Source organism: Phaseolus vulgaris, chromosome 1 (assembly GCF_051622355.1).
Source record: "Phaseolus vulgaris cultivar YP4 chromosome 1, ASM5162235v1, whole genome shotgun sequence".
Taxonomy (NCBI): Eukaryota; Viridiplantae; Streptophyta; class Magnoliopsida; order Fabales; family Fabaceae; genus Phaseolus; species Phaseolus vulgaris.
This window is the reverse complement of record NC_143498.1, coordinates 17,219,571-17,237,249: the sequence shown is the minus strand read 5'-3', so window position 1 is coordinate 17,237,249 and position 17,679 is coordinate 17,219,571. Positions and strand designations below refer to the sequence as shown.

General features: G+C 35.6%; 1 protein-coding gene across 7 annotated transcripts in view; it reads right to left on the bottom strand.

The window, feature by feature from the left end:
- Nucleotides 1-660: 660 nt before the first annotated feature.
- LOC137813606 (alpha-mannosidase At3g26720) overlaps nt 661-17,679 on the bottom strand; it is a 39,405-nt gene continuing 22,386 nt past the window's right edge. For 6 of the 7 annotated variants that reach the window (XR_016519674.1, XM_068615957.2, XM_068615954.2 and 3 more), the window contains 8 exons: nt 15,404-15,469; nt 5,571-5,683; nt 5,276-5,360; nt 2,049-2,159; nt 1,881-1,976; nt 1,714-1,761; nt 1,198-1,266; nt 661-1,108 (listed from right to left, as the gene is read on the bottom strand). Coding sequence is in view for 6 of the 7 variants with exons in the window: in XM_068615957.2 (XP_068472058.1) it covers nt 857-1,108; nt 1,198-1,266; nt 1,714-1,761; nt 1,881-1,976; nt 2,049-2,159; nt 5,276-5,360; nt 5,571-5,683; nt 15,404-15,469 (840 nt within the window). In the remaining variant the exon portion in view is untranslated. Of the gene's footprint in view, nt 1,109-1,197; nt 1,267-1,713; nt 1,762-1,880; nt 1,977-2,048; nt 2,160-5,275; nt 5,361-5,570; nt 5,684-7,199; nt 7,222-15,403; nt 15,470-17,679 lie in introns of those variants that run through there. The other variant, XM_090300635.1, reaches the window with a different exon arrangement.

Genomic DNA, 17,679 nt, shown 5'->3' with positions numbered 1-17,679 from the left:
AAATAAACAAAAATAACTTAGCTTGCATAAAATAATCAACTATTCCGGATATGGATATCCATAATTCAAAAATAAACTACGGATATGGATATCCATAATTCAAATTACAACTACGGATATGAATATCCATAATTCAAAATACAACTACGGATATGGATATCCATAATTCAAAATACAATTACGGATAATTATATCTGTAATGCAGTGATATGGTGTAGAAAATGCTACTGACTTACGGACGCTTACATCCGTAACGTTAAAAAACACTTCCGGATATCGGTATCCGTCACTACCTGAGCTCGAAGAAAATGCGATAAAGAAGCTTAAATCGGTTCTTACCTCACAACAATGCACCACCACCACCACTGTAAATCCACCTCCTACGCAACTCAAAGCACCACCAATGAAGGAAACCAGCTCAAAGCACTACCGTCACAGCTTTTCCAAAGAAACCTTCACAACTTTTCTAACTAAAGAAGACAAGGGCATAGTTGGGTTTTGAAAATTTCATCGGGTGCAGGAAGCAAATGATCGGGTGCAGGAAGTAATTGCCCTCTTTTATTGGTATCGATTGTGTCTTATACGCTAAAGCTATGGGGAGTATCCTTGCCATGGAAATTGCTATCTCTAAGGGATGAACTTAGCTACGGATTGAATGTGTGACTTAGAACTTATCATCCAAGCTTTTCATAATAATAGTTTGATTTCATAATAGCAATGACCATCATTTTTAGTTAAAAAAACTCGCTCTAATAGTCACCAAACACAAACCACGCAAACTTTTATTTATATTTACAAGAACATACATTCCACTGGAACAACAAAATGCAACCAGACACAATGCATAGATGCTACTTTATTGGATGCTTTGATAATTAGCCATATGATTTTCTGCTTCAGAAACTGTTTGAAGGGGATTAAGGTCAATGAAGAATGTCCGGATCTCCATTGGAGCAAGTTCAACCACCAAGTTTGTAGGATCAACAGGTCCTCCCCTCACCACCTTAGGTTCATCAGTGGAACCTTCTACCTTCCAATCTAACTTCCTCTTTTCCATTTCAACTCTTTCTTGATTAGCAGACAAACTCATCTCTGTCACTTTATTTATCTGAAAAGGTTTAGTTGTTAAAAGGAAACATATACATGGGATATATGATGTGTAAAAAATAACCTGGAGTAGTTAGTTATCGCTCTTACCTTCTTGTTAGGAAACAACTTTTTCAATTCCACACTAGCCATTACTGAGTAATTATTGTCCTCTCCAATCTTTATATGTAAATAGGCACCAAACAAAAATCCATGAATATAGGATATTGTGATGTCTGAATACAGAGCAAAATATTTGATACTTGATGGCTAATAAAAATAATGGAAAAGTTGTCGAACATCGTAAAGATTCCAGTTGATGCATGACAAATATCAGAATCATTCATAGCTTGATTATTAATATCTTTGCGTGGTTAAACTTAGTCTATAGTAGCATTGACAAACTGTTATTGACCTCTAACAGTGACATAAAATATTATTTCCATTTCTTTGATAGAAACGTATGCATATTTGCATATTTTTAGCATAGGTTAAATGTAAGTAAAACATGTACGTGTCAGAAAATAATTCCAATCATGGTTAAGAATATTAGATTGCAGTCAAGCAATCCTTAGAAAGTTTAAATATTTCATTTATTATCAGTACATAAGTAAAAGAAATTACTACCTCATAAAGGTGAGCCAATCTCACGAGTACTTTTCCATTTTTAAATTCCTGCAGAAGTTCATAAAAACATTAGATACTCATCAGGGATAAAGATAATGTAAAATGTTAGAGGGAATCTTAAATTCCTTCTATTTTGTGTATAAATGTCACCAATCTTCCTTGCACACCTGGAGGGTTAAAAGAGCAATGTTGTTTGGTAAATTGTAGGAAGAATCTGTGCCTGAAAATGTTGATGCAGCGAAATGTAACAAATTATCCCCATCCTGCATGACAAGGGAAGACTGTTACTCAAATGATTAAGCGACCACCTTTTCGGGGGTCTCCCTTCATTTTACCTGTTCTGTGAAGGCCAACATCAGTGGTGAATATAACTCCTGGCCAACAGTGCGACGCCACTTGGCACCTTCACCTTTTTGGTCAATTCTAAGGTAAAGTTTTCCTTGAATCTGTAAATATCATAGAAACTTGTACTATTAGTAAACCGTAAGTTGCTGAATGATGGGAGCCAAAGTTCAAATGGATTAGTGATGAGGACCACAAAAGAGCATCAAACAATTCAAGAAAAAAGGAAGAACAAGAGATGAAAATTTCTCAAGAGACAAGAACAAGAGCAAGAATAAAGAAGCTAGAGGAAGGAATTCAAGAGCATAAAATAGACAGTCTATTTTGTAAAATTGAAACTTTTTGTTTTAATATATGTGAGAATATTCTAGAGGCTTCAAGCATCTTCTAGAACGATGTAGGTAAATGTAACAAACAAATTCCAACTGCTTTGTAGTTATAGCTAGTTCATACACCTAACTACTTCATGATTACATGAACCAAAAGGAGTTGCAATCCCTCTCATTCATGCATGCATCAATAATGTCAGCCAAACCCATGTACATTCCCCTAGGATTAGTTGTTTGAATCCCTTCCACACCTTTAGTTAGCTTCTTGAACACACCTTCTAATTCTACAAATAAAAGACTCCTCTCTTGTATTTTTCACACTTAAGATATATAAAATTACTTGATTTTGTGTAAGATTAAGTGTTTTGATAGTTTGATACTCAATTTTAGGTGAATTAACAACGCATTTATCCTTGGATTCTCTGAGGGTAATGTGCTTTCCATCATTTTACCTTGTCCATTTTATTTTCATTTTTCTCTTTTGTTTCTTATGATTTTCTCCTTGGCCAAGACATTGAAAGGTGTTCTTGGTTGAGTTCTTTGGTTGAAATCCTTCTAAGAGGTGATAGATCTTTCAAGTCCTATGGGGACCTCATCAATTAGGAAGGAATTATTGAATGATTTTAAGCAATTATTATCATGAGAGTAAGTGATTCAAAATAATTTAAGTTGTATTGCATCATTTATTCAGCATTAGTTCAGTATTAGAAAGCACCCAATTGAAGATATTTATGGAAAATAACAGATAGCAGTTATATATCAGGATAGTCTGTTGTCATTTGCAGTTTGTGGGCAGAAAATGCCTCTTTGGAAACTTTTATCTCTGGCAAGTATATTGTTGTGTTATGCACGATTACTGTGCCTAGTATTGTATTCCAGAGCTTATCAATTAATGTTCTATCATTTTGGTCCACTTGTCAGATCAGTGGGAAGAGGTATCCGGGGCCAGCATGCTGGTCATTTGAAAATAGCTTGAGTTTTTGATCGTGTAGATGTACAAGAGGAACAATTAACAAGATTGCGAAATAATGTGGTGCATATGGATGAGAGGACTGGATACATGGAAGAAAGGCTTCTCTTTGAGATGCAAAGGTTGGGAAATTTTCCAACTAGGGGTCAGATTTGAATTCTATGTTTCAATTAAAGAAAAGGCCATTTCATAGTATATAAGTGAATGGAAACCTCACCTTACAAGCCGATTTTATAAGTATTAAAGAAAAAGAAAGAATAGGGTAAATCCCTTGTGTATATTGAACACATAGGGTTATGTTTATATAGGAAAAAGAAACATATGGGCTAAGCCCATTACATAAATATGAGATATCTAACAATATCTATAATATCTCATAATATCTAATTATATCTAATAATATCTAACACTCCCCCTCAAGCTGGAGCATATAGATCATATGTACCCAGCTTGTTACAAATGTAATCAATCCTAGGTCCTCGTAAGGGTTTAGTAAAAATATCTGCTAATTGATTATTTGAATTAACAAACTCAGTCTTGATATCTCCTGATATAATCTTTTCTCGAATGAAATGACAATCAATCTCAATATGTTTTGTCCTTTCATGAAAAACTGGATTTGAGCTAATATGAAGAGCAGCCTGATTATCACATATCAGTGTCATTTGAGTAACCTCTCCAAATTGCAATTCTTTAAGTAACTGTTTAAGCCAAATAAGCTCACAAGTAGCCGAGGCCATAGCTCTATATTCTGCTTCTGCACTAGATCTTGCCACAACACTAGATCTTGCCACAACACTAGATGTAGCGAAGGTCGTTGTCGAGGTCGGCTACGGAGGTCGGCAGCAGAGGTAGAGGTCGGCGTCAGAGGTCGACAGCAAAGGTCGTCGTCGAAGTCGGCTACGGATGTCGGCAGCGAAGGTCGGCGTCAGAGGTCGGTGGTAGTTGACGGTCGGCAACGGTAGTATTTGCAGCAAACAATGAAGGCTGCCTAGAAAAGTAATTGCAGCAATGAAGGCTGCCCAGAAAAGTAATTGCAGCAATGAAGACTGCCAAAAAATTGCAGAAACAGTCTCCCAGATCAGGAGCTCTGATACCAAGTTGAAAGGAATAGAAAGAAATAGATGGAATGTATTTCTGATGTGGGATCTCCAACAGAAGCCCTAAATAAAAGAGAAATATTGGTATTGAAGTCCTTTGGGACGAGGCTAATATTTCAACAGGTGGTATTGATGGGAACCAAGATCCAAAGTGGATTAAGAAGGATCAATAGATGCATTTAAGGCATTTATTATTAGGAGTTATGTGATTGTTAATGGTTAAGAGAAGAAAAGAGAAACATATTAGGTAAAATAAAAAGTGAATTCATTCAATTAACTAGAGTACACTAACAGTGTTTACATATCCACTGGAAGTGGTCATAGAAAAACTAACTGCTCAGGCCAGGTACAGCTGTCACTGGACTTTATAGTTAGAGGAATATCTGGTTAAAATAATATTTTTTATAATATGATTTATGGGCATATTATGTCATGTATTATAATTCTAGGAATAAAATATCCTATAATTATTTGTATTTATTGTCATCAGTATACATAAGATGGAATCTGTTGTGTAGCAATACAACCAGTTTTCAGAATCTCTTCCATCCATTTCTCTCTCAATAACTGCAAATTTTATAATATCTTTAATGTACATTGCAAGCATACCAGATTCCATACACAAAATGGTGTATGTAAGGAGATCAACTAAATAAAATCGCATAATTGCACTTAGCATGACGACATCCATATCTCAACAACAAAAATCAATAAAATGAGACCTTATCAGAGCACCAGAAAAATCTGCTCACAAATGAACACATAACCAGAAATCATTATGCAAGCAATTGTAGATGGATATTTGGAAAGATTTACTTAACCGTTAAGCCCTCACACTTATCAGCAATGCAAACTGTTTCATTGAGTACCTCACCTACACCTCTTGCATCATCATGAAGCAACCTCCTAACAAAATATAAAACCAAATCATAAAACAAGTAAATGTCAATCATATTCATTATTAGTATTAAGAATAAAGGAAAAGGAAAAATAGGATAAACCCCTTGTATAAAATAAACACATACTGTTGTTTATTTATAAATGAAAATAATAATAAAATAACAGAAACTATGGACTAACAATTAGTAACATGTTGAACTTGGCAAAATAACCCACCTATGGAGCATCAGCTCCATTTGGCCATCCTCCAAGCTGGAACCTCCAACTGAGCGGTCCACCAACACTGAGAATTCCACACTACTATCTTGAATATATATTCCTAAATTAACCTGAAAGAATAGTGACAAGCCATAATATTTATAATATTCATTTGAAGAATAAAGCAGATGGACTAAAATGCAGAAATATCTATTTCAAGCAAATCAACATGCATAAGAAATAAAATAAAAACATGTTCAAGTGAAAAGGAGAGCAAAGATGAATGTGAGTGTAAAACTCCTATTCTGTATGTTGGTTGGTTAGTATTAACTGCAACTTGTTCTTTACTCTGGTTAGTGTAACTTCTTTAGTTAGACAATTACAGCTAACTTATAATTGAGCTCTGTTATAAATGTAGATATTTGTAAACAAAGTCAATGAGTGAATGTAAATTCTTTCAATTCATAGTTAACAATTTCCTTTTCTCTCAACATGGTATCATGGGCTCTTTGGTCCAACTTTTTCATGGCTTCCACTGCAAATCAGGAAGTTCCAAGTCATAGGACGCTAGCTCAGTGCAACCTTTCCCTGATGATGATTCTCTTCTCAAACTCCAATGGCTAACAATCTTGTCTCGTGGGATCATAGAGAAACTCGGTGAGAAGAATATTTTGTTGTGGTGATATCAAATTAAACATATAATGAAAGCACATAATCTGTAACGATTCATTGTCTCCCCTCGCAATCCAATATGTTTTCTAACTGAGGAAGATCGTGACTAAATTTAACTCAAACTAGATTGTCGAGTTTAGGAATCATTGCCATCAAGACCTATGCTTGCTGTAGTTCTTGGATCCATTCACTGCTGAGGTTTGGGACAAAATTCATTCCTATTTTCTTCATCAAACTCACTAAAGCGAGACGGCTTCAGTCTAAGATTCGTCATGCGTCACGTAATACTCACACAGTAGAGGAAAATCTTCTTTAGTGAATGTCACAAACGAATTTTCTAAATCAAGCTATTGCAAATTGTTGAAATATGAGTGTAAATATTAAACATTTACTGTACAATAATTATAGATTGAATGGATAATGAATATATGTTTTTTTGTAAGAAATCAATAAAATTAAGGGAATGAGATTAAGAGTTCAATTGGTAGATTTGCTTTAGATTTAAAGTATTTATGTATGGAGATTTATTTTCTTTATTTCAGGAGATTTACTTTCTTTTATTAGGATTTCGTTTTTCTTTTAAATACACTGTATTTTTTCCTTTTGAGATCAAGAAAAGTAATTCCATAATTATTGCTTACTACTAGCACCTTTTTTCACAGAAATGACTGACATACATTTTTTCCCCATTTTACTTCTAGTGCAAGCCCTAATTATCAATACTAATTCATACTCTAATATCAGAGGTTCTAAAGGTCGTGGCCATGGTGGCCACAATTCAATGTTACAATGTTTCAGATATGAACACATGACTCTTATCTATTACAACATGTTCAATCCAAGTATCAAGTACCTCGCAATCAACCAACTCCATCTCAATGGAATGTTTATTCACAGTCTCATGTATATTCTGCTCATTGGAACATCTTGAGTGTTCCACTATAGTAATCATAACAACTCAGTAGTGCCAAGCAACCTCAAGCTATGGTTCCTAACACTTGAAAACAAAAGGATTATTTTATGGATATCAATCACAGCAGCTATTTCTCATAATCTCTATTTGTAATAACCAAAAACTTACAAAAAAGGAAATAAAAATATGCTGAAATAAATAGGAAGATTTTGAAGATATTTTTTCCTAATTACTATGGAGATATTGAGACTATTTTTTATGTTAATAATCTGCTATCCACAGCACTCCCCTCAAGTTGGTAAATTAATATCAATCATTCCCAACTTGTCTAAAAGATCCTAGAATCTGCCATGAGGAAGCTCTTTAGTGAAAATGTCTGCTATCTAAAATCTTATAGGAACATGATTTATAACCACAAGGCCTTTGTTCAAATTATCTTTGATGAAGTGTTTGCCAATTTCAATATGTTTGGTCGTATCAGATTGGATTGGACTATTGGCAATGCTCATGGATGACTTGTTATTACAGTACAATTGCATAGGGATGTCACCAAGTATGATCTTTATCTAGAGTCCTTCACACACTTTGAGCAAGGGCTCAAAATTCAACTTTTGCACTAGATCAAGATACTCTATCATATTTTTTGCTTTTCCACATCGCTAGACTTTCTCCAAGAAATATAGAATCCCCATGCATAGATTATCTATCAATAATAGAATCTACACAGTCTATCTGCATCAATATATATCTTCAAGGTCAAAGCATCTCCTTTCTTGAAGAATAATCCCTTTCTTGGGTTTGGCTTCAAGTACTGAAGAATTTTGTCAACTACTAGCATGTGTCTTTCTCTTGGATCATGCACAAATTGACTTAGCACACTAACTGCATAAGCAATGTCTGGTCTTGCGTGTGATAAGATTTTAAGTTTGACATGTAGTTCATCGAAATGTGAGCACAATTGGAATGTAGTTGAGCAAGTAATAACTACTTTTCATGACATGATTCTTTCATTATTATCTTTTTTGTAGAATGTAGAAAGAAATTAATTCACATTTTACTTATTCATAATGCAGATTCATTAAAAAAAAGGAATAGGATGGACCACAAAAGTTTGCATGATTTGGTTTACATAAAGTGTAACAATCAACATTTAATTATAACATAATTCTCCTGATTATGCAACACTCCCCCTCAAGTTGGTGAATGTATATCTATCATTCCCAACTTGCAAGTAAGATCTTCGAATTGTTTTGTGGGAAGTCCCTTAGTAAACATATATGCCAATTGGAGTCTTGAAGGGATGTACTCAGTGGCTATAAGACCATCATCCAACTTCTCTTTAATAAAGTGTCGGTCTATCTCTACGTGCTTTGTTCGATCATGTTGAACCGGATTGTGTGCAATACTGATAGCGAACTTATTATCACATGTCAAACCCATAGGAGCTTCATATTTTATTTTTAGGTCATCAAGTATGATCTTCATCCATAAGAGTTCACACACCCCTTGAGCCATGGCTCTAAATTCTGCCTCTGCACTTGATCTTGCAACTACATTTTGCTTCTTGCTCCTCCATGTCACCAGATTTCCACCCAAGAACATGCAGTAGCCTGTGGTGGATCTCCTATTAACAATCGATCCTGCATAGTCAGCATCAGTATATACTTTCATGGATAAGTTTTCCCCCTTTTTGAATAGCAATCCTTTTCCTGGAGAGGCTTTTAAGTACTGAATAATTTTATCTACTGCCTGCAAGTGTCTTTCTCTTGGATCATGCATAAATTGACTAACCACACTAACTGCATAGGCTATATCTGGCCTAGTGTGTGAAAGATAAATGAGTTTTCCCACAAGTCTTTGATATTGTGTCTTCTCCACTTTTGGGTTTTCCTCATCATTCCCAATCCTATGATTTTGCTCTATTGGCACTCCAGTGGGCTTACAACCCAACTTACCAATCTCTTTGAGAAGATCAAGGATGTATTTCCTTTGAGAAATAAAGATGCCCTGTCTCGAGTAAGCAACCTCTATCCCAAGGAAGTACTTCAGCTTCCCAAGATCCTTCATTTCAAATTGAGCAGCTAGTCTCTCCCTCAAATTTTGTTTTTCAATCTCATCATCACCTGTAATAATCATATCATCTACATAGACCAAAAGTAGAGTGAGTTTACCATTCTGAGAATGTTTTATAAACAGAGTATGGTGGTCACCTTGGCTTTGTCGGTACCCCAAAGATACCATAGCTTGAGTAAACCTTCCAAACCAAGCACGAGGTGATTGTTTAAGACCATATAGGGCCTTCTTAAGTCTGCACGCCTTATTCCCTTCATTAACAATACCATAACCAGGTGGAATCTCCATGTATACTTCTTCCTCCAAGCTTCCATGCAAGAAGGCATTTTTAACATCAAATTGATGCATTGCCCAACCAAAGTGTGCTGCCAGGGAGAGAATAATCCTGACGGTATTCATTTTTGCCACTGGAGCAAAAGTCTCCTCATAATCGATCCCATAGGTTTGAGTGTACCCTTTTGCAACCAACCTTGCTTTATACCGATCCAGTGTGCCATCAGACTTATACTTAACTGTGTATATCCACCTACAACCCACTGCTTTCTTATCTTTTGGTCTCTCTACAATCTCCCAAGTCTCATTCCTTTCTAACGCGCTCATTTCTTCATTCATGGCTCGAATCCAGTTCTCATCTTTTAAGGCTTCTTGTACCGATGAAGGGATTTTGATAGAATCAATAGCTGAAAGAAAACTCTGGTGCTACATAGAAAGTTTTTCTGTAGACACAAATTGGGATATAGGATATTTGGCACAAGATCTTTTTTCTTTTCTCAAGGCAATAGGTAAATCATTTAGGTTAGGTTCAAAAGCAGTATTTAAGGTGTCCTCAAGAGTCTCACTGGTATGAGTTCTTACCTCCGGTTCAGACAATTGAAGTTGTTGTTCGACCAGGACGGGTTCTTGTTGCCTTCGCTGATATTGTTTTCCAAAATATTTGTCTTCATTATTCTTCTCTGGTAATGATGTTGGTGCAGGGTCTTTGTCATCCTCTCTAAGAACGAAATCCTGCAACAAAGGAAAAGGTGGCAACTCAAGGTCCTCAGCTTCTTGAATACTCTCCCCCTGAAGCTGAGAACTAGGAAAGAAAGACTCTGTTTCATCGAAGGTGACATCTTTGGAAATATACACTTTACGACTTTGAGGATGATAACATTTGTATCCCTTTTCGTTGGGGGCATAACCTATGAAGACACATTTGATGGCACGAGGATCTAACTTACCCCGATAAGGACTATGAACATGGACAAAAGCAGGACAACCAAAGACACGATTCTGAAGACTATTCAACATGGGAATAGAAGGATAGAATGTGGTCATAACCTGAATAGGAGTAACACCCTCTAGAACCCGAGAGGGTAATCTATTAATCAAATAAGTGGCAGTCAGGACTGCTTCCCCCAGTAAGATCTAGGAACAGATGTTTGGAAAAGTAAAGCTCGAGTAACCTCAAGGAGATGACGATTTTTCCTTTCAGCAACCCCATTTTGTTGAGGAGTGTCCACACAGGTTAATTCATGAACAACTCCATTTTCCTCAAAGAACTTGGAAAGGTTTTGGTTCACATATTCTCTTCCATTATCAGAACGCAATCTCTTAATTGGACTTTCAAATTGTGTTTGAATCATTCTGTAAAACTTTACAAACAAGTGAAAAACTTCAGACTTATCTTTCATGAGGAATATCCAAGTAACCCGAGTACAATCATCAATAAATGAAACAAACCATTTTGCACCCGAGATATTAGGAATAGATGAAGGTCCCCATACATCTGAATGAATAAGATCAAAAGGTTTAGAACTTTTATTACCATTGGGAGGAAAAGTTGTCCGATGGTGTTTAGCAAACTGACAAACATCACAATGAAATGACTCAGCAGACACTTTTGTAAATAAAACAGGAAATAAGGACTTTAGGGTACTAAATGGAGGATGACCAAGACATCTGTGTTGAAGCCATATCTGAGATGATGACCAAGATTCACGACCTTGCTGAAGATCAGAAGTGTGTGCCTGTAGTCTAGCACCCTTTTTACTTTCTTCATGCTGTAAATAATATAACCCGCCCTGCTCTTTAGCAATTCCAATAGTGTTCCCCGTGGCAAGATCCTGAAAAACACAATGGGAAGGGAAAAATACCACTGCACAATTTAAATCTTGGGTAATCTTTTGAATAGACAAGAGGTTATTGGATAGTTTGGGAACATGAAGCACATTTTTTAAAGGAAATGAAGGTTGAAGGTGAATGGTACCACGACCATTAATGGGGGTAGTGGAACCATTAGCAACAGTAATATATGGCTTACCGGATAAAGTAGTGTAGGATGAAAAAAAAGAGGAATGAGGTGTCATATGATCAGTAGCACCAGAGTCTATAATCCAGATATTTTCAGTACTAGAAGCATTAAAGGATAAAAAACTAGAACTCTTACCACTCATAGTAAAGGAACAATAGCTAGATGGCTTACTAAGGGAGTCCATGAGAGTTCAAAACCAACTTTTTTCAGATTGGCAATATTTGATCCTGTTCACGCACACAAAAAATCCGTCGGAAAAATTTTCCGATGGCGGTTTCCGGCGGCTGGCGGCGGTTTCCGGCGAGCAGTGGCAGTTCCGGCGAGCGGTGCAGTTTCCGGCGAGCGACGACAATGGTGGTCGGTGGTGGTGGTCGGCGGTGGTCAATGGCGGTGGCAATAACGGTCAATGGAGAAAGGATAAGGAAAATAAAAAGTTGCAGCAATGAAGGCTGTCCAAAAAAAAAAATAATTGCAGCAATAAAGGCTGTCAAGGAAAATGATTACAGCAATGGCGGCTGTCAAGGAAAATGATTATAGCAATGAAGGCTAAAAAAATTGCGGAAGCAGAGTCTCCTAGATCAGGAGCTCTGATACCAAGTGGAAAGAAATAGATGAAATATATTTCTGAGATATCTTACAAATGTAATTACAGTCTCTATTTATAGACTGTTTTACAACCTAATTAAAGAAAGAAATAATAGGCAATGAAAGCCAGAAATAATGAGTGTTTAAAGCTGTACAAATCAAATAAAATCAAATCACTAACAAATCTGTCCTAATAAATATAAAATGGAATCTGCACTTAATTATAACATAATTCTCCTGATTATGCAACAGTAACCAACAACTTTCTCAAAGATACAATATTAGGGATGAAATAGACCTTACTGTACTGAATGACATTGATGAGTGCAATGAGTGGTTAGTAGAACAAGTAGATGATGATAATGATAACAAAGAGGGGAAAATGAGTTGGTTTTTAATGATGATCTCACTCTTAATTGGGCAACTGTTTATGAAGCTTCAAGTGTTGTAGAACCTGTTAGATATTATTAGATACTATTAGATATTATTAAATATTATGAGATATTATAGATATTGTTAGATATTTCTATTTATGTAATGGGTTTAACTCATGTTTCTTTTTCTATATAAACATAACCATATGTGGTCAATATACACAAGAGATTTATCCTATTCTTCTTTTCTTTTATTTTAATATGATACCAAAGTCATTTAAAGCCTATCCTAGTGAGGGTTTCTTGGGCCTATTGTGCCACCCGCTATCGGACCACCTATCAATATAGAGTCCCACGCACGAGGGTCTCACCTTAATAAGTTGATTTTATAAGGTTGAATTAGGCTTAAAGTTTACTTCTTAATATGGTATTAGAGCTCGTCTTGTGGCTAAGGTTATACCCAAATTTTTGGTTTAGACTATAGTGATACTTTTTCTATAGTGGCAAAGATGGCTTTTGTTTGCTTATTCATAGCCATGGTTTCTCTTCAACAATTACCTCTTTATCAACTGAATGTAAAAATTGTCGTACTTAATAGGGATTTGCAGGAAGAAATTTATATGGAGCAACCTCTCAGTTTTGTTGCTCAGGGGAGTCTTCTGGATTGGTATGTTGTCTTCGCAAATTCTTATATGGTCTCAAGCAGTCTCATAGGGCTTGGTTTGAAAAATTTAGCAATGTTGTTTAATAGTTTGGTATCATTCTATTTTTTACCGTCACTCTATGTTGATGACATTGTTCTTACATGCAGTGATCACCATGAAAAACATCTTTGTCAATACTTTCAGACCAAAGATCATGGCAAACTCAAATATTTCTTAGGGATTGAAGTAGCACAATCCAATACTGGTACTGTTATCTCTTAAAGAAAATATTCATTGGATATTTTGGAGGAAATTGGATTGATGAATTCGAAATTTGTTGATACTCCCACAAATCCCAATGTCAAACTTCTACCCAATCAGAGGGAGCCTCTTTTAGATCCTGAGAAGTATAGAAGATTAGTTGGAAAATTGAACTATCTCACTGTTACTCATCTTGATATTTCCTTTGCAGTTAGTGTGGTGAGTCAATATCTTAATTCTCTATGTGAAGACCATTGGAATGCAGTCATTCGTATACTGAAGTACATTAAATGCTCTCTTGGAAAAGGTTTGTTATATGGTCACAATAAGAATACTAAAGTCGTTTATTATTTAGATGCTGATTGGGCAGGATCTCCATCTGATAGAAGATCATTTTTTGGTTATTATGTCTCCATTGGTGATCAATGTTACCAAAATCGTGATCTAGATTGTAGGATTGTCGATCTTGCGATTTTTTGGGAGCAAAACGTGTTGGATCGCAGGGGGGATCGAAAACTGGCCGGATCAGAGCAATCTGGCGATATTTACAAGGGATTTATCCTATTCTTCTTTTCTTTTCTTTTAATAGAACCAATAACTTGTACAAGGAGACAAGCAACTTCAACCCAACAAGGAGGAGCAAAGACAAGATTCAAATTGGGGTTGGGAATTAATTGCATGATAGCTTTGATTCTGAGTTTGAAAAATTACTTAACTTTGACAAGTGTTTCTTTGAAGGGGAAGAGGACGAGGGATATGCTCCATTGAATGATATTGAAGAAAACTATGTTGGGATTGAAGAAGAGTTAGATAATTAGAAGTTTAAGACATTTATTTATGTTTTGTTGTTATTTTAAGTTTTGAAGTTGAAATTTGTGGTGTTTCTATTTGATGTTATTGTTATTTGAATTTCTAGACATAATATTATTATTAGTTATGATTGCCTCTTTCATTACTTTTGTATTACAATTATATTTTTGTATTTTTTTAAATTATCTATAAGTATATATTGAATTTCTTTTGACCACAATTTGCCGTCAATTTGGCTCATAATTGAGAGAAAGATGTAAAAACAAGCAGTTAGTGGTTCAATATATTCCAGGCAAAGATCAGCAGGCAGATCTTCTAACAAAACTTTTATCTTCTAATATTATTATTAGTTATGATTGCCTCTTTCATTACTTTTGTATTACAATTATATTTTTGTATTTTTTTAAATTATCTATAAGTATATATTGAATTTCTTTTGACCACAATACTTCCGCCATTACCTATTATGGCTTTTGTTATAACTTATAAAAGATTTTTGAGGTCCCCAATATTTTCCGTGTTATCCGATATCGATAACACGTAAAAATAAATTAACAACAATTTCATGGTCTAGTAATGAGGCAAATTGTAGAAGTCTTACAGCCACCGCAACGCACATTCTTCTGATACAACTCTTTTCAAACTTTTTGTTCCTCATCATGCTCCCTTGGTGTTATACGAAAATCACAATGCCGTCAATTTGGCTCATAATTGAGAGAAAGATGTAAAAACAAGCAGTTAGTGGTTCAATATATTCCAGGCAAAGATCAGTGGGCAGATCTTCCAACAAAACTTTTATCTTCTACTAGATTTTCTTTTCGTCGTGCCAAACTCAATGGGCTGAGCTCCTTAAGACTTCTAAGCCTCCAAGTGGTGTGAGAATGAACTCACTGTATATTAGTTAGTTAGTATTAACTATAGTTTGTTCTTTACTCTAGTTAGTGTAACTGTTTTAGTTGGACTTTGTTATAAATGTAGATCTCTGTAAACAATGTCTGAGTGAATGTATATTCTTTCAATTCATAATACACAAGTTTCATGTCTCTTAACATAATGATTTTCATTTAAATAGAAACCTGAATAGAAAAAAAAAATCATTTGCTCAGGAAAAGAAAAACTTACAATAGATAGTAAACAAATCCATTCATAAGTACAACAGTAGACGAACATAATATAAGCTAAAAATTGAAAAATAGATAGTCAATCTTCAATTAAATGAAACATACAGGGTAATAGTTTCCAGCTATGGGTTGGTTCACTTGAAGATCCCAATCTGTCCTGAAATCTCGAATCTGCAAACAATTTTTATCAATTGAAAAAGAAAATACAAGAAACAAAAAAGGGAACAAAGCTAGAGAATAAGCCATTCTCCCAAGAATAATACAAAAGAATCATCGAAAACCAGAGACTGAATCATGTAATAGGGCTTGCCAATCTCTTTGCATATCTAATAAAGAAAAAGCATGAAAAAAATGTGACAAGGAAGAGCTTTCTTGCAAATTCTGTACATGATTTTGTCTAGAATGCTTTCTTGCAAATTCTAGCATACCTTTCCAGCCAAAATCACCAGAGAACAGAGAATAGAGAACAAGGAAGAGCATGGTAGAGAACTTTTTTTTATAAAACTCTTGTTAGGCATCAAAATGAAACCTCACATCTGAGCTAGGGTGACACCCGAGGTTTCAACTATCATATGTCATCACATGAAAGATAACATAAAACAAAAACAAAAGATACAAACAAACATAGGGGGACTAGGCCAAAACCTATACAAAGCGAAGCGAAACATGGGGAGTTTAAACTTGTTATGAAAGAAGTCTAACGAAATGTTGGGAGACAAACTACTATATCAAACAAACTCTAGCCTATTAAGTAAACCTAAGGAGACAAGTTTATTAGCATAATGATTGCCTTTTCTAAAGATATGAGAAATTTTAAAATCAATCCCTTTACAAAAAAACAAGCCTTTATTCCATCTATAGTGTAAAGACCAAGGCACAAGAGATTTAGAAGAGAAAGTCGGGCAAACTAAGGAAGAATCACACTCCATCGAGAGATGTCTATAGCCAAATTTTTGTGCTTCCTTTAGAGCGATAATAGCTCCTATGAACTCCGCCACTAGAGAAGACTGAACATCAAGAAAGGATGAAAAACCCTCGACATATTCTGATGGAGAAAGGCGGCCTTTCTCCATCATATTCACTTGTGCTACCTCTAAAAATCCCAGCACAAGAAGCAAGCCTTGCGAACCCTCTAGCTCCACCATCTGTATTGACCTTTTCCAGCCAGCTAGGGGAAACCTTTAATAGAATCTAAAGCCTTTAATAGAATTTAAAGCCTTTAATAGAATCTAAAACCTTTGGAAGCATTACCTGACAATTTGATAAAACCTTTAATAGAATCTAAAGCATGATTCATGCTAATCTTTTTGTTAAAATCTGGTGTGATTTCACATTCTCCAAAGCATCTAGACCGTGAAGGTGATGACAACAAGCCTAATGTGTTTAATTAAAGGACTCCCAATAGACTTAAGAAAATCAGTGAGATCATAAGAAGAAGAGAAAGAGTTCCTTGGGAAAACTTATTTAACCTAGGACCAGAAGTCAGCAGCCAAAGAAAAAGATGAGAAATAGACTTTTAGTCCTCATTACATACGAAGCACATAGAGCAAAGAGTCACACCACTACGCTGAACCTCACTGTTAGTGGGAAGCCTTTGCAGGTTTCTTTCTTCCTTTGTTGCCATCCTTAAAAGGTTGCCAGAGTTTTCTTGTAGTTTGTAGTGAATCTTCATTATTGTCACTCAAGGAATCCCCCTTTTCCACCCTATCGGCCCACAACTCAGAGACATTCTTACTTTTGTTTTTAAATTTGTCTACAGCAGGTGATGGCAGAGGCCTCAGCTTAGGACCAACCACTAGAGATATGGAAAGGAGAATACAAGAAGATCGAGACAAGATTGAGACTCTGATACTGATGGCAGGGACACTTTCTTATATATGTTTAAAAATGCCATGACCTAGTGTAAATTCTAGAGTAGGATTTTGGCTTGTATTTTTTCCTTAATTAGATTAGGGTTATGGTTAGGTTTCTAAAACATACCCAGGGTATACTTGGGCTTAATTGGAACCCACATTAAACTCTAGGTCAGTCATTGGACCTAATTAGGCTAATTAGGTCATGGGTGCACACTTGATCATGCTTGCCTTGTGACTTAAGTTTAGACGCCTAATTCAAACTCTTGTAATTTCCCACTTTTTTTGCTTGTAAATGGCTGACCCTCTAACCTATAAATTGGAGTGCTTGGCTCATGAAAAGATAGATCAAATATATGAGTGTTATGGTGCCAAATTGCAAGCCTAAGCACTCTTTTGTCTAGCCTCTCTAGGATAAACACCTTTGGTCTCTTCTTTCATCTTTTCCAAATGATTTGGCCGAACCAATCACTCTGCCCACTCCTCATGGCAACTACAAGGAATCCATTACTCCAATGGAGCTCTCCT